General features: G+C 40.2%; 1 protein-coding gene across 2 annotated transcripts; it reads left to right on the plus strand.

The window, feature by feature from the left end:
• The first annotated feature begins 8908 nt into the window (after positions 1 to 8908).
• Positions 8909 to 21054, plus strand: LOC125895462 (profilin-2-like). 2 transcript variants are annotated; one of them, XM_049587315.1, is made up of 3 exons: positions 8909 to 9268; positions 13020 to 13212; positions 18630 to 19046. In XM_049587315.1, the coding sequence occupies exons 1-3, from the start codon at positions 9140 to 9142 to the stop codon at positions 18725 to 18727; spliced, it is 420 nt and encodes a 139-aa protein (XP_049443272.1). In that variant the 5' UTR covers positions 8909 to 9139; the 3' UTR covers positions 18728 to 19046. The 2 variants fall into 2 exon arrangements, with proteins under 2 accessions (XP_049443272.1, XP_049443271.1); XM_049587314.1 differs by lacking the exon at positions 18630 to 19046 and adding an exon at positions 19068 to 21054 and having other exon boundaries at positions 8924 to 9268.
• The last annotated feature ends 1535 nt before the right edge of the window (positions 21055 to 22589 follow it).

Genomic DNA, 22589 nt, shown 5'->3' on the forward strand with positions numbered 1-22589 from the left:
CCCTACCTTCACTTACTTCAACTATAGAATAGACAGCCCTGCAAGGCAACCCCCCATACAGCTAACTATTTATTTATCTAAATGTATTTATTCATTATTTATTGAATTTATTGTGTATTTTTTTCCAGTATATTATTTAATTTAATTTAATTTAACTTTATCTTTATCTTTGTTTTATTTTATTTTATTCAATTTTATTTTATTTTGTTTTATTTTATCTTATTTTATTTTTATTTATTTTATTTTATTTTATTTTATTCTATTTTATGTATTTCTTTCCACCCTTTTTTCCCTTTCTTTCTTCCATGTAAACAGAAATCCCCGACAACACTCAGTAATAATATTAGTTAATAATTGCTATGTTTTATATACTGTATACTGTGTCATGTTCTGTATCTTCTGTATACACACACAGACACACACACACATAGTGTATAGTTCTGTGCCTGTAAAGTCATAACTGTCTTTATATTGCACTAATAAAAAATAAAAATTTGACTTGAAAAACAAATTTGGGATGCTGTGTAATAAATGTGGGATGCTTTTTCACATTTACAGTGCTCTACATTAATATTTATTATACTGAATATATTATACATTGAATATTAATTATATATACATATAGATTTGTATATTTTTGTCTTTAGAAGAACACTTGTCTCCTGAAGTCTTGGCTCATCAAACTATCTATTGCTCATGAGAGGAGCTGGTGTGACTGGCATTATTGACGCTCCCCATAAATCCACGTGCTGCTGTCAGCCATCGGCCATTTGATCATTAATCAAATTGAGCATGGTGGCTTTATTGATTATTTCATTTGACTTGTCTTCATGATACTGATGACTATCTGTGAGTTGAGGGTTGATGCCACATGTGATGTCACCAGGCCTAACTCTATAAGCGAGGTTAATGGGCGGGACTTTACATATGGTTTACATTTACAAACTGTTTTGAATAAATGTTAGAGGAGGCACTGCAGTTAGCATGGAAGTCAAACAGGGCAGCATCACAAAGCAGTGAGCATTTTACCACAAAAGTTGGACACAAAACCAGAAGAATTTGGACCTGGCAGATGCCACTGAACATTCCAGTGTTGTACAGTATGTTTGCATTAAGAGTCACAGTGATACTACTGCCGTGAGTCTGTGTAACTCAGGGAAAGCTGTGCTAAATGAAGGGATAATGTTACTTTAGCTATGCTTTGGTTCATAGACGTTGAAAACCTTCCATTCAGTGTCATTAGCAGGATTTAAAGGGAGCCTCGTTTCACAATTTTCAACCACAATCCCTCTCATTTGTAACTTCAATCTTTCTGGCTTAGACGTAAGACTGGCAATGTCTTAATGTATGTCAGTAAATAAGAAACACAGCCACCTCAATTTAGAAAATGAATAAATATTAAAGTTATAATCAGAAAAACATCACAGAGTTGAGAGAAACTTCCAGTGAAGCAGTGAAACTGATCAGACCATGAAAATGTCCATCCAGAGTCAGACTCACTTCATCCTCCTCTATGAATCATGACTATTCATCTGTGCAGAACAGTGGGGCTTTATGTCCCGTCTGTACATTATCATACCACGCTACCAGTGTAAGCAGGACTGCATGTACAGTAGCTTGTTGCACTGCAGAACAACAACTCCGTCCTTCCTCGCAGGCTAAAAACGTATATTCCCATTAAATGTATAAATAAAATAATGATACGTCGTCTTCTTCTTCTTCTTCTTCTGCCTTCGGGAATAAAAGGGCATAAAGACAGATAAAATCAGAGGAGCTCTTTTGTCTCTTTTTACTGTAAGTGACCTTCTTTATAAGAAAAACAAAATGTGGGTGTTGGATGAGTCGCATTCCTCAAGCATTTTTATGGAGAGAGCGAGAGAAAAGGGAGGTTTGTAGACCAAAAAGAGGAACAGGAAACAACAAGGCAGGCAGGGTTTCATACCACGGCAGCTGGAAAAGCTTTTACTACACATTTCTAGGCACATACACATCATTTGATGGGTTTATTTCTTAGATTTATTAAAGGTGTCGGTCAAAAAGGCAACAAAAGAGGCGATTAATGGTGTCTGTTTCTTACTGTAAGTTCAACTTTTTGTCCTTCTGGTGGGTGAGGCCTTATGAGCGCATCATTGCTATTCAAATCCATACCAACCTACTACCCTCAGCATGCTCCAAGTTTATGTAAGCTCACCTCGTGTGTGTGTGTGTGTGTGTGTGTGTGGTGACTGAGTGTCATGTGCATTTGCATACCCATGTTTTAAGTGTCTATTCATATGAGAAAATATATGCGTGCGCTTTTCAGAGTTAATTTGCGTGTGTGTGACATCCACGCGTTGCAGTCGTGATCAATGGGGGTGTTGATCCATTCCACAGATGGAGGGTGCAGGCCTCTGAAAAGACTGCCTCATTGTGTGTCTAACACATGCAGACTGACTCTGCTGGCGGTGCAGATGGACCACGTTTGATCTCCCCTGTTGACTCATCTCAGGGGGCAAAGGTTACCGGAGCCAGGCAAGCTGATTGTTACATTTTCATCCCAAGTTGCTATGAACAGGAGATATGTTATCAAATGATAATGGTGGCGAGCTTTGCCCTGACCTTGTTGGGTAAATGCCCTTCGTGCACATTCTTGAAGGAACACTCATCACATGAAACTGCCTCTGACAACTCATCCGTCAACGCTTGTGCTTTCCAGTGTATCTCTGAAATGGCGAGGACGTGTACATCCTTTGTCTCCACCCCCCTGATCCTTGGCTATTGATTTCCTTTGTGTGTGACAGGCCTGGGACCTAGTAAGCAGAGGAGAGGAGAGAGGAGAGGAGACATTTTCTAGGAACAGAGCAGCGCCAACGCTCCATCTTCCCTACCTGCTGCTACTCAATATTTAATGCCCTGCACTGCTGAGCCAGTCAGGAAAGGAATGACAACGGAAAGCTTGGCTACTTTTGGATTATGGTCATTGTGTTGACACTTGTTTTAGGAAACCTACACTCACACCCTGTAAGGATAAGTATGTGGAAGTCCTCTATATTTCCAATTTAAAGCAACGTCACTCACCTTGTTTTGTCATAGCGAGTTCTCAAATGAGTTAAAAATTGATGAAAATGAAAAATACATGTCATAACAGTGTGATTTGAGCTCAAATCCCAAGATCAGGCAATCATGTGTCATGGAGTGAGAATTATTTATTTAGCGATACGCCTTATTAAAAATACACCAAAGCATATCGACCTTTGAGAGTGTTCAACTATGTGAGTTAAAAATAGGTCTACTTCGTCTTCTACTGCTACGCAGGACAAAGAGTGAACTGGGGTCATGAATAAATTATTTTGTCCAATTGAGGTGAAAAAATGGCCTGAATTGTGTTCAGACTATACGAGGCAAAGCAGAGCCTCTTGCAGAGTCATAGTTAAAGTGAGGACTGCGGGCTGATGACTTCAAACCCTGTCAGGCAGCTGTGGCTCTGACCTTTGACCTCTTTTCTGTTGATCAACTGGTTGTAAGAATAAAAGCTTGCACTGCTCTTGTACTTCTTGTCCAAAAGCTATTTAAAACCCATTAATGAGCCACGCTGTTGCACAGGGTGACATGTTCCCTCATTACAATAAACATAATGCTGTAGTTTATTTTTAGTCAAGCCCACATAGACTGTCCTGCTGCTGGAAACACTCAGTGGAGCAGCAACTTAGTATTAATCCTCTACTGAAAATAGTCTCCAACAAATGCACCGTCTCCTCATGTTTGAGTAATGTTAGTTGAAAGCTATAGTAGCCCGGCTGTTTAAGGAAATCATTTAGCCTTTTTTGAGGAGAGAAACTAAGAGTAGCCAGGAAGTATTTTGACTGTCTTTTTGTGAGATCTGTTGACACTAACAAAAATACAGAATGGTGCTCCAGGGATGACTTATTTCTGTAGGTTCGACGCAGAGGTAAGCATCGCCCTGGTTCCCTCATCAAAAAGCCTATGGGATTTTTTTAATTGGATTTGGATCACTGAAGAAAGTTAGCTCGTTGGCCAACAAAATTCATGATACACATTTTGTGACCTTAACTCTGAAACTCAGAGCTCACATGTGACCCCAGGGACTCTGTAAGGGCTCACACCCACACGCGGATTAAAGCCTGCGACTCCACACCAGTCCATTAGAACTGAGGAAGCCTCTTGGATGAGAGGTGAAGAAGAAAGAAGATGAAGAAGAAACTTTAAAATCCAGTTGCCTGCAATATAGCACTTAAGATTACCAGGATGACTGAGAATCATCTTCATCTGAGAATCATCTGACTGAAGATCATCTTCTTCATCCTCTTAAAGCGTGAATGCAATTGCCAGAAGTAAAAAGTTTACATTAGGCCATAAACAAACTACACCATGGGATAGGGGGGATGATAATGCAAGCGACGTACTTGAAAGTAACCACTTTTTGTTATTTACAGAAGAAGCAGGTATGAGGAGGAAAAACTTTGCGAACTCATACGGGCACACCCCCATTTATATGACAGTTCTAGTGCCCTGCACTCTAATAAAATAGCAGTACTAGCTAGCTACAGCAGTACTAGCTAGCCGGAATGTACCGGTGACTCTACTACCCCCTACTGCGCGAGCGATGTATTGCATTTGAAGTGTCGCCTGCGTCGCTTGCGTTCAGTGTGTAATGCAGCTCTGTAGTTGCAGTTTGCAACTTGTTAGCAACCACCTTTTTAAAGACGCCTAAAAGCCTCAAGATTCATGTGTGAGATATCTCTAGATGTATTTTATGTTGTATAACAAAATGTGAAAGTCTCTTAAGCTTGCATTAACCACAAACTTTATTTCAGGCATCTAACCAAAAACCCACTGACTTGACAAGGGAACCAAGACTGCTAAAACGCTAACTCATTTCTGGGTTTTATGACTCATTGCTGCACCACTCATTGTCTTATCCTTTAAAAACAGTGAGCATATAAAAACAAATAAAATCCTTCTGTTTTTTAACTTATGATTTATGATTAAGCTTACCAGTTTTAAACATGTAGGGGTCAGACACACACATTTTTCAACCTTGTCCCGAAATTGTAAAAACACTTTTCAGCCTTGTGTCCTTCTCCAGTTATTTCTCAAACGAAACAACCTAAAAATAAAAGGGGAGACTGTTTGCTGTACTGTTCACCACTCTGCATATGCAGCTGGTTACAGGGTGCACTTCCTTATTTTATGGGGTGGCAGGCCATAAATGCACACAGTGCTGGCTGTCAGCAGCATCAGTGCTAAGTATTGGTGTTTCTCCAAAGCCTTTACTTTAAATTCCTTGTAGTTTTAAAGAGCCTGTGTGCAGGATTTAGGGGCATCTTTTGGCAGACATTTGTATTGAAAGGTCATAACTATGTTTTCGTTAGTTTACAATCACCTGGAAATATAAATAGCTGTGTTTCCGTTACCTAAAAATGAGCTGTTCATATCTACATATGGAGCAGGTCCTCTTCCACTGTGTTGTTCTATAGAAGCTCAGAACAGACATATTAAACACTGGCCCTAAAAAAGGCCATTCATGTTTTCGCGTCAGCCACAGTTGAAGTTTCAGCTCTGCAACCTCACAGCTAGATGCCACTAAATCCTACACTAGACCTTTTTTTTTAAGATTTTTTTGGGGGAATTTTGCCTTTAATGGACAGGACAGGTAAGTGTGAAAGGGGGAGAGAGAGAAGGGGGAATGGCATGCAGCAAAGGGCCACAGGCTGGACTCGAACCCGGGCCACTGCGGCAACAGCCCTGCACATGGGGCGCCTGCTCCACCACTAAGCCACCGACACCCCCTACACTAGACCTTTAAGGTGTTCTATGTAGGGGCAAGAAAGACGGAGAAAATAGCAGTGTGTTAAGTTGTAAATCAGTTTCAGACACATGGTATATGCATCTGCTTGGTGAGCCCACAGGACACCACAGTGCCGGGTGTCAGAGACCAAGTGTGCATGACACTGACCTGTTCTCTTCAACACTGAAAACAATCCAGTTTGTTTTTATGACTTCACAGTACATTAAAGTCATACGCTCAAACTTCTGCCATGCATGAAAATATAAACAGCATGCAAAAAGGAAAAAAAAACCCAAACAAATCTGAGATAGCCTCCAGGAAAACCGGAGAAGTGCTACTTGCTGTGTTTATCTCTGTGTCATTATCCAGCTGTTACACTGTGACAAGACTCCATGTCAATGGCCTTGTCCAAAACCAAGCCTTTTTCTAAAGCAAACAAGTTAGCTTCTTTCTGTGTCCTCATGACTCATGCACAGCCTGAGTGGTTTGGCTGTGAGTGGTACTATTTTGACAGAGCAGAAGTGCAAAACAGAGGTGGCCATGGAAACTGACAGCATCCAATAGGAGACTAGGACATGGGTGTGGCTGGCTGATTGACAAGTCCTGCTCACTTCCTTCTGTCTGGTCAATTAATAACTTTTTCTGCACTCATTCTTCCACAGGGAGGGAGAGAGGAGAGAAGGAATTCACTGGAAGTTTCTAGATAAAGATAAAATTGTCACATGATGCAGATTGTAAACCTTGCAGTATCTGTGCAGTGTGCGGTACTGTATGACCTCAGCTCAGTGAAATTAAGCGATGTCACTTAAGATTGTTGTCTATTTTTTTTTTAACTTACCTTTGTCATTCATGTACGTCATTCCATTCAGAGTCAGGTTTTTCCTGAGCGGTGATTAATGCTCTCTACTTACACCGAAACTGTGGTTGATTCGGACAAGGTGCCTATATGCTCTTGTGCACCTGCTCAAAAGAAGTAGCTCCCAGGTGCGAACTTGTGCTGCTATGTAAGCGTGAAACAGGGTGTGTGGTGTTGAAAACACTCTGAAGTAGGGAGCAACTTCCCTGGATGAACCTTATGGGTATCAATTCCCTAAATAAAAAAAAGCTTTTCAGATATACAGTATGGATAAACTATTAAATCAATTAATCTTTTCGGTTGAGAAACTGCAGCTTACAGTGTGTGTTCTGCTAATTTTACACTTAGTCTGCGCCGATGAGGGGAAAATGGAGAAAGATCATAAAAAGTCATGTGATCACCTTATTAATGGTTTCCATGGAGCAAAAACAAACAGATACATACAGTACATGGCAGCCTAAGATAGGATTAGGTACACCTTTATTGATCTGCAGCGGGGAAATTTGGTAATTGCAGCAGTAGAGGGACAGAAAAACATTAAGATAAGTATAGAAAGTCGCAGAAATTAATAAGAGATACATACACTAAAATAGAAGGAGAATAAAAATAGAAACTATACAAGAGCATTTGGTGACAAAATGACATAGTAAAGTGACAGCTGTGTAATTTATTGCAGCAGATTCAACAAGTGTCCGCAAACAGAGTACACTATACTAATAGAGTGATTAAGTTATGGCACTTTGTGTTTGTATTTATTCATATAATAGAGTATAATGCAAAAGTCAATGTAAATATTGACAGAGAATAATGTAATATGTTGCATAATGATATAGAAAAGGATGTGAGACATAAGCCTGACAAAAGTTCATAAACAAGCTGCTGCACTTGTACAAGTTCAACCTGCTCTCATCACTGATGGTTGTGATGATGATGATGATGTGTCAGAGCCTAGGCATTAGGTAAGTTTTGACAGTCAGAAACACTGTGGTTGCATGAATACAATAGCAGATAGTTAGTCATAGTTTGTGGTACTTCTTTTGCTTGTTTGCATTTATTTGTATTTTTCTTTAATGCATAAAGGTTTTATTGTTTTATGTTTTTGCCACGTTTCAAGCCTCTTTGTATCTACCGTATGTGATGTCCTGGATTTCCTCTTGTTTTATGTGAAATAACCAAACCAATGTCTATTAAAATCACAATAAAGTACTGAATTCTGAAATTTGAATCAGCCAAATTATTCACCAGTTTAGTGACACTTGGAATAGTAGTAGGATTTTGCATTGTGAGGATGTATTCCCAAACTAAAATGGCGGAGAACTCACAGAAGAAGAAAAAAAACTGTGATTAAACCACATACCATCCCTGCCGCTAAATCACTGGAAGACATTCTGCAGTGTAAACTATGCCTAGAATGTAAACGTACACACATATATGGAAATACAGCTTTGCTCTCAAACACAGCGCTGAGGGTGGCAGCCCTGGAGAGTCTCCCACATTATGACTGTTCTTTGAGGAATATAACATACAAGTATAGTTTTCATGCTGTCCAAAGTGTTAGCTTAGTTACAGCAGGACATCACCAGTCATCCAGAGGTATGCACGACGTGTATTGGAGGTCCAAAGTTGCTCATTAGCATTGAAAGAGTGTGTGATTGGTATTCAATGTTTTAACATGATGACCTAGTGGCCCTTTAAGGGTGTTTTCCTTTCTTTCAGTGTGTGATGAGTGACTCAAATGACTTAATGATGATAGAAAAAAATAATAAATAAAGCATAAACTATATGGATTTGGGTAAACCTGTTAGTTGTGCCCATGTGTTCATCTGTCTGGCTGAAAAAAGAGAAGCTTTCACATTAATATTTAATCAAGAACTAGATAAACGTCCTTGTGACATGAAGATATTGTAAATAACCAGAGGTGGTAGATAATGTGACCTCAGCGATCATCATTAGGTAAAAACTAATGTTAAAATAAACTGATACACATTTTGCAATGACATTTGTTGCACTAGTTTGCTTTGGAAATTAAATCTCAGAGGTCTAAATCTACCAGAACCCAGGACTAAACCCTGCTTTGCAGATTTAAATCTGTGTAAATGTTCATTTTTACTGGTTTAACCTTTTAATAAATCCAAAAGCTGAAAACAAATCTCTGTTGTAGTGGAGAAAAAAATAGTCTGTCTTGCTTTTTGTCACGATATATCCATCCGCCGCGCAGTATATTATGCAATGAGGCAGCAGGGCGAACAACGACCTGGGCGGAGTGATTTAGTGAGGACTACACCCAAGCGCCTGCCCGATTGCAGCGGCTTCTCTTCGTTGCCTAGACCAGAAGAAAGCCGGGACGTGACGGAGCCGGGGGGGTTCTGCTTGCTGGAGGCCCGCTAAACCACCGATAAATACAGCTTCCTCACTGCTTCTTCGTCGCTGAAGAGACGTTTGTGACCTAACTTGACCCTTCGTCTTTTTTTCATCTTAGAACTAATTTCACAAACATGTCCTGGCAAAGCTACGTGGACAACCTGATGGCTGATGGCAGCTGCCAGGACGCGGCCATTGTTGGGTACACGGACGCCAAATACGTCTGGGCATCATTTGTCGGCGGTACCTTTGCCAACATAACGGTTAGTATACTCTGTGTGTCAGTATCTAGGGTTACACGGGAGGAAAATGTACATTTTGTGTGCCGGTGTGTTTGTCTGCATAGCCAGGCCTTGTTGAATGAGGATAAGGCGAGCAGTGTGTGGTACACATGGTATCCGGTGGTCACAATCAAGATGCATTGGCACGTATGCACCGTTGCTTTTCAACCCGCAGCCAGTCTTTGTCGTTTTTCTCCTTTTAGTGGTACATTTGACAAACTTAGTATTCGCAACGTTCACATTATTTTTTTTTCAAAACCAGCTAGCGGACCAGCCGGAGATCGCCCAAGCCAGCGACTAACGGTACCGCGAACTCAAGCTAAAAGGGCTAACTTAGCAACGCTAGCAAGCTAGCTAGCTCTGACTAGCCGTGTTTGCTTGTGATACCGGTCAGATAAGATGAGCAAGTCGGACAAAGCATAACCAATTTTAAGATTTTATTTTATATCAGTGCTAAATAAAATCGCGTGGTTTTTGTCCTTTGAGCTGCACGGTGATGTAAAACTTCAGAATACAACACCGTCTACCAGCAGTATTGCCTAGCAGTGTAACATTAACATTGATTAGCAAAATACCGCTGGTGGTTAGCTCAAATCAGGCCGGTCATCCCCATTGGAAATCATTAATGGCTAACGCTAATAGCGCAAAGTTAGCGGTGCTCACACGCGCTCTTGACGCGCTGGCGTGCCGTTAGTGTCTCCCGTTTTCCCGTATTCGGCTTTTGTGAATCACACTGCCGCTACCGCCCCTTATTTTCCAAGATGGCGGATACACTCCCAGTTTCTTATTCATTTTGCCCATGGAAGCTAATCGAGACGTTTCGGTTAACATTTGCGGCAGCGGTCCACATTTTTATACGGTAGATTTCTCACACTTGTAAATGATCTTACGTAGGCCTGAATATGTTAAAGCATTTATGTGAATCTAATTTGGCTAAACAATCGTCTCCGGTGCTTCCTCGAGCCTCCATTTTGTCTGTTAAATAAATTATTGGTCAGTGATTTAAATATTTGTGCAGGTGAATTCATAATGAGGCGTAATGCGAGTCAGACGACCGTTGGTCATTTTGACGAGCATGTTAGCTGTAAAATGATAACCCATGCTACAGAGAAGTGAACTATGAACGCATGTGCCGCTGTTACTGGGGAGTGTCCGCCCGGGCCACCGGGGCAGGGTAACGGTATCCTCTAAAGACTCAAATTTAATAAATGTGACATTATCGTGTTTCCTTGCCCGTGTTAAAAAGCACACGTGAAGCCACAGCTATTAGCTTGCTACCAGGGTTAGCCAGCCTGTTTTTCCCCAGACGTGCTGATTACATGTGCTAACCAGAAGCGGCTGCAGGAACGCTGTAGGCTAAACCAGAATGTGTGACATAGCGGTGCAAGTTTGCGGGAATAGAGCACCGGACAATGGTGAAAGGCGGTGAATGTGATTAGCTGACCGGGCCCTAAACATGTAGTTAGCCACCATGCTAACGCTATCCGAGCCTGTAGAAATCCTTCGAGTTTCCCGTTATTCTCCTGAAGGGTTTCGTGTGTGCCATGACTGTGCAGTTCTGGAGTTAAGGGGCGACGCCTTTTGTTCTGCAGTTTGGTTCATAGATTTAACCCGGTTTAATAAACGTGTTCATAACGAAAGTGCGGTGAAATACATATTTGCACATGTAAGCGGTAGCGGTCATAAAAACATGGAATATTAATAGTAGTCAGACCTTTTTTTCTTCTCAGCAATATGTTTTTGTCAGCTGCAGTGGGCCTCTGAGATTTCAGGACCTGCCGGCTAGAGTATAACGGAGTCAGCTGTGTCTTTCAACAGACCATGCACTTTTTCTCATCTGTGGGGGTTGGATATCCTTCTCAATACCTAAGTGCTAGCTCCTCTCTTGACCAACTTGGCACGGTTTATTTAAAAAAAAAAAAAAGCTTTTACATTTCTCAACATTTGCAAAAACTCTTAGTCATGCTCAGTCTTGTTGACTATTTTTAAATTATTGTGACTTGTTCCTTAATTTTTTGCTTGTATCAGTTTAACTTTATGTACCAATTTGGGTAAGGTTATTGATAGCTCTGATATCAGCATAATTGCATCTGAGAAGTTTGGATTGTTTTGGTAAACCAAAGGCAATTTATCAAACCAAGGACTTGAGAAAATCATCAGCAATTAACATTACTCAATGATGACCTGAGCCCTTAATCATGAACAGTGCAGCCCTGTTTCTTGATTGAAATTAATCACACTTGTGCTTAGCCATCTTGGCCAGTTGCAGAAGTGGTCCCATGCTGCATTTTACACTCACATATTCTGTCTAAATAGAAGTACTTCACTTTTTTTGGATAATATATGAAATGTAATCCTATAAATGAGACTTAAAGGTCTTAAAAGATTTAGGGTTTGTACATTTTTCTCAAGAATTTAATCACTTAAATCTGCATTTGCAATTAGTGCCTATTTCTTTTACACAGAACCCTGTGATGTTCTAGTGTAAAAGAAGCCTTAATGAAAGTTATTTAGCTGCTGCACTAATGTAGAGCGTCAGAAACATGTGCAGCAGAGGACATGCTTTAAATCCCAGATTACCAGAATTGCATGCAACAAGTACAAGGCGTGAAACATTGAAAGAAGGCCCGCAAGTAATATTCCTGTTTACTAGAGGCTTTCTGAAGCATCACTTTGCTCCACATTTGTTCTGCAAGGATGTGATTTCAGTGAAATCCTCAGATACCTACAACCTCAAGACAAAGTATTTTGCATTTTTTATCAGAGAGAAGCAAATATGTCCTCAATTTGTAGACTTGCACCCCAAAGCCATTCATGATCGAACCCCATAATCCATCCTCACAGTGCTCATTTTCTGAATTTGAATTCAACATATACACTGCAGTCAAGGTTGTAAATTGGCACCAGCGACCAGCCAAATGCTGGTAAAATATGCAAGTGGCTGTGAGTGTGTTCACTCACTAGCCAAAAAGCTAGCTAGCTGGTAGATTGAGAAATCCACCAGTCACAGTGACAGGTGAACAAAAAAGTTATTTCCAAACCTGCAGTGCATGTCTTTTAAAAACTGCATGGTGTATAAAACCTATGATGGTGCATTGGCTCTTAATGTCTTTTAAAGCTACACTGGAGGGCTGCAGGTGAGTAGTTTTATGCTGTGTAGGAGTGTGGTGCTGTAGTGTCTATGGTGAGATTAACTGAGGGAGCTAGCTCTGTTTACCTGTAAGTGCACTTGATTGTCCATGTTTTCACACTGAGTTTTTAATAGTTAACTAAAATGAGACTTACCCCTTCTTCTGACCATCAATGTTCAAAATCTACAAAAATGAGTATTGGTTCTCAACAGCATTAGAATTTTCTTTGGGCAAGTATTGAAAAAATGTACAATTTATTAAAGTATGCAAAACCCAGGGGGTGACCAGTCCTTTTAATGGCACTGTAAGGCATTGCTGATAGAGGAAGCAGAAAACCAGGAGCTGAGAAGCAGAGGAATTAAACTGTTTATTTGTATAGCACTTAATCAGTCTCAAAAGGCTTCACAGCGCCCACACTATGGTGCAGTAAATGAGAATTATGTTCAACGAGAGCAATGGAAAAAAACACCTACAAATCACCACAAAGGAAAAACAGAAGACTCAAGAGTCTGTTTGTATTAATCAACACTTTGCATTTATGATTGACAGAGATGAACCGGACTTACTGTTTTTTTTTTTTTTTTTTTTTTGTTCCCCTTAAGCCTGAAGAAATCGACGTGTTAATAGGAAAGGACCGCGAGGGATTCTTCACAAGTGGGCTGACCTTAGGCAATAAAAAGTGCTCCGTAATCAGAGACAGCCTCCCGATTGACGGCGACTGGACAATGGACATCCGGACAAAGAGTCAAGGAGGAGAGCCAACATACAACGTTACTGTAGGCAGAGCCGGCAAAGGTGAGCACCGTGTTCAGTGTTGTTGTTAATCGCAAACATTTTAGTAGTGATCGTGGCAGCGTAGCCTGCTTTGATATAGTGCCTTTAGTTTAGTTACACTTATAAAACCTCTGTGTTGTCCATGCATGTGGGATAGATCTTGAATGCACCTTTCCTCAATATATGACGTACACAGGTGTTAAAATGTCTGTGAATCACAGGGTATTACCAGTGAATGTTATCTGATTATAATGGGGGAACAACTGCGTCCAAGATAAATGTAATCTGTAGGAATATGAAGTTTGTTTTAGAGCTAGGAGGCAAGTTCATATCACAAAGCTCATTGGGTCAGGGCAAAAGGGAAACTCCCTTAAAGTCTGGGTAAAGTACAAATAAATGTTTTCTGAGTTTGTCAAACTACTGAAAAATGTGTGTGAACTACCTAGCCAAATTTAAACAATAAAAAACAAACTAGAATAAAAAAAAAAAAAGCAGTATTCTCTGCTCTGAAATGCTGTGGGCGTGTATGCTGCAGGCCAGTGTTGACAGTCTATATGGTGGCAACATTGATGTATTTCACCAAGGAGCCTAAGCAGTCAATGTGGCCTTTGTGTGACAAAGTGAAAAAGCAGCGTTCTGAGAAAGTTATTAATAACTTTAAGAAACCTTGCGTACAATAGTCATCAACTTTCATTTCCATTCTGTCTCTCTCTTTCGCTTCCCAAGAGAGAAAGTACCTCCCAAACATGCATTTTCATTAAAACTTTACTATTTAAAACTGAACTGAAAGTGAACCTTACTTATGCTCTCTTCAAAGCCAGACTCTGATACTGAGGTTTTTTAACGGAAATGCATGTTTGGGAAGCACCGGGCTTATACGGTACGAGTTGTGTGAGAGTTTGTAAACACATGTCTGTAGTTATAGCTTGAGTAATAGATTTACAAATGGTCATTTTGTGGATGAGGTATTTCTTTAATACAGGTTTCGATACACTAGGCCTGTATTCACTGTATTTGTCAAAGCAGTCAAATTCAAGTGCTGAACAGCTGCAGTTTTCAGCCGGGAAAAGAGGCTTTTGATGTGAGTTGCTGGTCCAAGTTGCCTTATTGAAGTAACACCAGCAACTGTCCGACTAATGAGAATTTGGAAGGATGAGCACATCGACCAGAAATTTCAGCACTATAATACACACGGCCTGCAGGTATTATTAATAGCTAGCTAGCAGTGATGCACAGGTCAACCTACAACCCACGACTCCTGTGGGTTGACCCATGGGTGGGGTGTTTCAGGTACGCTTGTTGGATAATATAGTGGATTTTAGGTAGGCGGGTCATTAAGTGACAAAACAGTGTTCTAAGTTGATAACATATAGAAGCATTGTGCAATAGTCCACCTTTTTCCCTCTGTCTGTTTCAAACACACACAGCAAATTGCTTTATCTTCAGCATTGCTGCGTTCAGGCTTTCATTAACTGGTTTTTGACTAGGAAAACCTGTTGAAGTTTTACATTAAAATCTCTCCACTCATAATGCCCAGTAAAAATATTTCCCCCTGATAATATGTAGACCATACGGTGTCCTAAGACCAAGCAAGCATTTCTGTCAACAATGGATCTGTGAAATATGCACCTTAGTTATGTCAAGTTAACAAACCACTGCACCTGTCAGATGTGCACTCATGCAAACAAACCAGGTAGGATATCAGCTTTGTGCTTGTGATCATAGTTAACATGTAATCACTGAAAAGAGAGGAGAGAACTTGCTTCCTTTGTACTTTTTGAACAGAACAATTTTATATTGTGATATTTACTGGAAACATCATAAAATATATCCAATAGCAAGTAGGTTGTTATTAGCGATTGACATTACCAAAAACTTTAAGCTCTGATTTGTTGGTCGGGTTCAAGTGATTTAACGCAAATGTTTGAGGGTTGATGGGGCCGATTGGCTCTCATAATGGGCCGGGTTTGTGCAAGTTTAGTTGGTGTTCTAACTTGCGATTAAACAGGAAAATGACTGATGCTCTTGGGTTTTTAAAGCACAGGCAAGGAGTTAAGAATGGCTCCAGTGCATCATTGAGCCATGATTTTAGACCCGCCCAAAATACTTTGACACAAAAATGTTGGGAAAAACTTAACTCCACAATTCAGTACTATACAGTATTTAGCAGTGTTGTCATGATACTAGACTTTCTAACTTTGATGCACCCTCAATAATATCAATATTCAATATCAATCAATTAATATTCTATACCACAGGGCATAAAATTGTACTAAAAGTAGCGTGTAGTAAACCTAAATAATGGAGCAAGAAAGCACAGCGGGTCCCAGTGTATCACTACCTGTAGAAAATGAGTATTGAAACCATTTCAAGCCTTCGGAATAAATATGTATTGATAAGTCAATATTTTTGACGCTATTTAAGCCTGTCACTTTTCCACAGTTACCCAACATGTTTAATATGTTTAGAGGCAAATGTATGATTTGACTTTACCCAGACTTTAAACTGTGACAGTCTTCCATGCTAATAGTTTTGTCAATTATATCTGTTGCAGTTTAATATTTTGGATGATTATGTTTCAGTAGCATTGGTAAGGAAGACTAGACCTCTTTGAGATGAACTAAAAACAATCCTGAATAATTAATTACATATCTCTCACAGTTTCCCCTCTCTGGTGTCTTATATATATGTTGTCAAAGGGTATTTTATGTCTCCTTTCTTCTGACACATTAATTGCCCCTCTGACTCAATTCCATTAGTCCAGGTTTTCACCGAACTGCCATGCACTACAGCAAGATCTATGATAAAACTTTAATTGCATTATATCCTTTGCAGAAATGGTTGCATAATTGAAATAGATGAAATTTTAATATTGGGGTACTGTTCACCCCTAAACTTCAGTCAGATTAAAATTATATTAGTTGGCCACAAGTTGGATGCCTTTGAACCACAACAGCAGTGAAGCTGGCATGTGATTTGTGCAGCTCTGCATAGCTGAGACACTTCACCATCAAGGTCATGACTCACTCACAGATCTCTATTTGAAGGCTAATTTATTTAAAATGTGTAAAGCAAATATGTAAAAAAAAAAAAAAAAATTGACGGAATTTCTGGGCAGTCCTTGCACATGAAAATTATGACTTGATATATAAGCTGTATGAAATCTTTTGAGAATGAAAGCCATAGATGCATATAGCTTAAAATACACTTAACTGTCAAGGGGGTAACACTTAATATTTTGAAGGAGGCAACAGCTCTTTACAACAGCAATGGTTAATTTGTTGTTACTAATTTTTGTTTGACACAAAGACCAGTTAAGTCCCTTTTTTGAGGCTTGCATAAGAGTTGTGCCGGTTTTCATGTTTCCTGTATGGGCCCCGATGCCCTATCCTCCCACTATTCGCAGGCATTACGAAAACTTGCAGGTAACGGGGCCCGATTCTCCACATACTGAGCCCACTTTAGTGGCTGGGATTTCCTAAGAACTCTCTGAACTGCATGTGTCTTTCCCTTTCCTGGTTAACACACTCCCTACCCTCAACAGTCTGAATCTGTTCCCCTGCTCACATGCTTCCACTCTCTTTCTGGTAAAATACTTACTCAGGCACTTCAGGGCTCTTACATGTATTGAGGAGAGGTACCACAAGCATGCTGCTGTATCTGCATGTGTGCCGCATTAGACATGGTTGTTAGTATCCAGTAGAAGCTTCACTTTCCTTTTCTTTGCTGCTGGCATGGTGTGGATTAATTACAGGTGAAACAAAGACTAGTCTCCAAGTGGAGTGCAGTAAACTTGGAAGAACTGAGAGGGAGATGAACACCAAGCCAATTGAGTTAGTATCGCATCCAAACAATACCTGGTGTCTTGTTGAGCTAAAATTGGAAAGAAGCTGATTTGGCAGCCATGTGGGTGTGTATTCTTAAACCCATTCATGCAAAAGTAAATTGAATGCACAATTGCTTTTCCTTTTAAAAGCAGCAAAGTATATTCAGGCTAGGGCTGAACGATATTCTAAAAAAATATGGCGATTATTGATGATGCAAGTATTTCTGGGGTCTGTTCCCTTATGTTTGGAATAGTGATGTCAGTTTTGGTTAATTATGCTTTGGTTAGTCGGACACCCATTACCTGGGATGTGACAGGTTAATTTTCAAAGTGGGGCTTTCGTTTTAGTCCAGCGCTTCATTGACTGAGTCAGCTTTAGCGCCACATTTCAAAGTGCCATCCATGTACATGTTGTACAATTTTAATGTTTTGTGATGTAAATGTCTCACCTTATTTTTGTTGTTGGCTTTGCCATCAGGCAGGCAGCTAGCCACGTTAACATGCGGAAACGTAGTGCCCACTGCTCACCGTTGAAGTCTCCATTGGTCAGCTAGCCACTTTGAGCGATTACCACTGGTAACGGTGTCCCAACCCATGGTGGGTGGTGTGACATTGTTGCTGCAGAAACATTGTACCCAACCTCTGGTCTCCCCCCAGGTCGCCCTGGTTAGTGTGTGGATTAATTTTGAGTTGTAAATCTTCTTTGACATTGATGTTGGCACCAGTAGCCATGCTGATGCTGCTAACCGTACTCACTAGCTACCACTGAACTGAAGAGTAGCAAAATTAACCAGTAGGCCAACATGCGTTTAAAAAAAAAACAATCCCAGGAGGTTAACTGATTGATGGTTAGCCATTGACATTGTTAGTCTGGAATATGATTTGTAGGCCCAGGCATCTGTGTAGCACAACAGTAGCTTATTTATAATGGTATGTTGTAACACATTTTACTTTTTGTAGCCCCTGAGATTTGGATGTTGCACTTAGCTGTGTTGCAGTTTCCATTAATTGTTCAGCCCTAATTCAGGCACTGGCACTGAGAACTGAGATGCAGTGATGCCTGCCTAAACATGACCTTTATAAAAATGTGGATAGCATAACTCAATTAGGCATACTTTCAAATTGAGACTTGGTTTGGCACCAATCCAATGCTGATCCTTACCATGAGGCCAGAGCATGATCATGTGGAAAACTGGTTCCTTTTTAATCACCAGGTCATGACAACTCAAACATTGCTTTCACTCTCAATATAAGTCACCAGACGTTAAAGAGAAGTAAACACTGGAGCAATGACTTGGTCATCACAAGTTTATAGACTGACCAGCAGCTTTGCATGTGTCCTCTACATTTATTCTCCCGCTGTACTCACTCTGTCCTCCAAGTTGTAATGTGTGATGTCTTTGTTGTTTCACCACCAGCAGCTCTGATAAGAAAATGAATGTTTAGGCTCAACACAGCCTTCAGACCAAAGCGCCGCTATGGTTTTTGTGCCATTGTCCTCCTCTGTAGCTGTCTTGTCTGCCTGCTGCTTTTGGCTCTGTGCTCCTCTCTTTTCACTTGTGTGATCTCCGCACCTTCTCTAAATGTCCCTTCTCTGTCTCTTTTCTTTCAGTCTTGGTCTTGGTAATGGGCAAAGAAGGGGTCCATGGAGGCGGATTGAATAAGAAGGCATACTCGATGGCAAAATACTTGAGGGATTCAGGGTTTTAGTTTAGTTTTGACGTAGCTTATGCGGTGTAGTTGAGGGAGAGAAAAAGAAAACAAATGAAAAGGAAAACAAAAATCATAAAACACTGAAAAATGGACCAAAAAAATAACCCCCCAAATTACTGTCAAGCCTATGTTTCCCCTCAAACAGTCCCATTAAACAAAATCCCAGCATCATTTCTATCAAAGCGCAGGGTTCAGACTCTGTCCTCAACAATGTAGCCCCACATTTAGCAAGGCGGCAATAAAAAAAAATTTAAAAGTATATTATTTATTTTCCAGTCCTGCTATCACCATGTCTGTTCATTTATTTTGTTGTTTTTTTTTTCCTTGTGTACTCCAGCATTGGTTTTTGTCATGGGGAAGGAAGGTGTCCATGGAGGGCAGCTCAACAAGAAAGCATTTCAGATGGCTGAATACCTGAGGAAGTCCGGATACTAAAGCAGCCTGTACCCAGCCACCTAGCAGCTCACCCTTACCACCCTGTTGCATTTCACACTACTTCCAGTCCTAGTTGGTAGTTACTTTGTTTTTTTTTTTCCTTTCTCTGCCTTCTCTCTTCCCCATTTGTTATCCCATATTTTGTTATCCTCTCCCTTCAACACACTTGCGCTGTGTACTCTTACCCCCTTAAGCACTATAAGTTGATCCATAGCAAAGACGAGCATGTTGCTAACAGGATGTCATGACAAATCTGTACTTAACCAAGACCAGCAAAATAAAACAAAAATCTGGCCAAACACTCGGACAATGAACGCTCTAGTGTCAATTTGAAGTAGATATTTCTTTTTCTTTCTGTCATAGTGCCCATTACTTAATCCCTCCCGAACCAGATCATACACACTCCCTCCCTGAGCAGCCGATGCCTTTGGAGCACTTGAGCGGTAACCAAGCTCGTCATGTCTTCCTCTTTAATTTCCCCCGTCATGTCCGGGAGGGCAGACTGCATGCATATGGCAGTCCACTGTTTCCCTCTCACGCCCACACGTTACTGCCCACCCTCCCCCTCCTTCTCACATTTCCTCCTGCCAAAATGTTTAGTTCCTCCCCCTTACCCTGTTTCCCCATCCTGTTTGCCCAAAACAGGCGACACTACAAACCTCACAGGAGATTCTCTTCTTCATCAAACACTCAACCAACCAGTCCCCTAACCCCCTCTCCTTTCAGATCCACTACTTTGTCCTGAATACATTTTCTAAAAGGGGGGAAGGTGTGTTTGGGGGGTGCTCAGATGGGCTCAGGATTCGCAAGCGTTGGTGTCGTCCAGATGCTGGTAGCCTCTCCTCCCGCCACTCACTCCCCCGACTACACGAAAACCCCATGGACATTCCACAGTAACAATGGCTCAGGCACTTAATACTGTTTTTGTTTGCCAGCTCCTGTAATATATTTTCTTTTCTTTCTTTTTTTTTTTTTTTTTTTTTTTGAAAGGCTGCCATTTTTGGACAGTAGATATCCCAGCATATAACCATCTGGAGCGTGTCCAGTTTAATTTTATTTTTTTCTTTTTATAGGACCAAGTGTAGTTGAAGCTCGGGTGTTTATACAATTGCTCTAAAACATGTGAAGGATGACCGCTAACTTTTTTGATGAAGGAAAACGCTAACCAGACAGTAACACTTATCATGGTTAAAAAAAATATGAAGCTACAGGGGAGGTAAGGGTGGGAGTATTTGAAGAAAATTCTCACTTCATTGTTTTGTTTTTTTTTTCTTTTATTGTTTAGAAAAGAAACGACTGCATTTGTACAAACCCATGCTGTGTTGACAACTACAAAACTGTGGAATAAATTGCCTTTTACTCTATAGTCAGCTGAGCTCTGGGGTATCACATGGTCTGTCCACGCTCAGTACTGCTAACTGTAACGTCCAACTGAAAAAAAAAAAAAAAACACTTACAAAAGTAGAAATGACACTCAATGGGAGATGGGATTGGTTGGAACAAAGACGCTTCTGGTTGTCTTGTTGAAACTTAACTGCAGAACCTGTGTATCCTGTGCCATAAATATAGAGAGATCTGTTGCTGTTGTAAGATGGATTTTACCCACTGTCCACTAAAGAGTCATTTCATTGGCACTTTTTTTTTTCTTTTTTTAGCTTCAGCTCCACTGTTTAGGCCTTGTGGGATATGTGTACTCATAAAAAAAAAACCTGTTTCAAGTCCTGTTTGCTGATTTATGTTCATTTCCTTTTTCCTCACCACTTTTTTTTCTTACATCTGGGATACAGTCTCTTTAATGCATCTGATTTCATATGCATAAACCAAGAAATGCCATAAATTGATTTATCACCTTGTTTACAGACAGATCAAATAAATTTATTCCAACCAGATCAATGTTTGCTGTCCTTTATCACACTGAACGCAGCCTCTCTTTCAAAGGAATATTTTGCTAAGAGTCAGATGAGAATATGGATACCATACTTGTGTATGTTCGCTGAACATGAAGCTGCAGCCGGTTAGCTTAGCACAAACTGCTCGCCTGGCTCTTTCCAAAAAGCCAACAGCAAGTCTTCTCACGACGTGGATTAAGGCTTCTTATCAAACTAAAGACAAAATGTTAAAGTTTCTCAAAACTGGATCACCAACGAGTTTGCATGAGTAATAATTTGAGCCATCTGAAGGTTTACAGAGCAGTGCAATTTCTCAGCCCCGTTAGTAATCCTGTTAAATGAGACAGGCCTCAGGACAAAAACTTATTCCCAAAGTCACATTTATTTATTTATAGCTGATTTGAGTCATAGAACAAAGAACACTACAAACTATTTCAGAGTTTGTGAGCTGTTTTAAGGTCAAGACTGAACTTTAAAGCTCAATATACAAACACCCTTATATCAATCTCAACCTGAGGGGTTTTCAAGTAGCTGTTCTGAAGCTATCAATCATCTCAACTTTAAAAGCCTGCATAAACAGAATCTTCATAAGAAAAATGGTAATTTGAACATCTGTATTTCCATGGCAACTGGGCAAACCATCTGCGTTCCTGTCAACCTTGACACTTAAATAGTGAGGAAAAAGAAGAAAAGGAAATTGAAACTAAAGTGGAGGGTCTGGGGGTACTCCACACTTTGTTTCCTGCACTTAAAATTAAATGAAAATTAAGGACACTGTAACGTAATTTTTTTTGTGAAGTACTTTTAATCATACTTTGGATTCTCAGGAAAGATTTCACCCCTCTGGCATCAACTAATAGTTTTTAATCACACCATGCTACCTCCATGCTGAATGGAAAAATCAACATAGTTTATACAAAATGTGTGGCTTTTATAAAAATGTTTCCTCAAGAAATGAGAATTCTTCTTCCCAGGATGTCTAAAATTTGCTTGAGTATATCTGTCTCTTAGTCCCCAGCATGTGAGAGATGGAGAGCACAAAGTGCCATCAGCTATCTTCCGGGCCATGTGAAAATAAGCGTAGATTTTGGGGGTGGACACGGGGACATCTCCCCCTCAATATTTAGAATACGTATTTGTCCCAACCCCCTTCTTACCACATTAAAAACATTAAAAGTAGCAGAGGACTTTTACTCTGACAAAATTACAGTAATTTACACCAAAAATTGTTGCAGAAAATGCACAAAATGGAGCATAAAAAAAAAAAATCACCAAAATGCGAAGATCCCCAGCCCCCCGTTTCAAATGTTTCCTTCTGTATTGAAACAGACATATACCTTGTCATGCTAGGAAACTTTTTAGAGGCTATTTTTAACTGTATTTTTGGGTGAAAAAAAAGACAGAGTTGCAGGCTTGGGTTATACGTGCGAGAAATTGTGACCCTGGAAGGAAACCTTGAGAGGGCAGTGAAAATCGGGAGAGCTGGCAAGTGTAACAATCTGCTGATTTAGGATCATGTGATATTGAAAGTTCCA

This window comes from Epinephelus fuscoguttatus, linkage group LG10 (genome assembly GCF_011397635.1).
Source record: "Epinephelus fuscoguttatus linkage group LG10, E.fuscoguttatus.final_Chr_v1".
NCBI lineage: Eukaryota > Metazoa > Chordata > Actinopteri > Perciformes > Serranidae > Epinephelus > Epinephelus fuscoguttatus.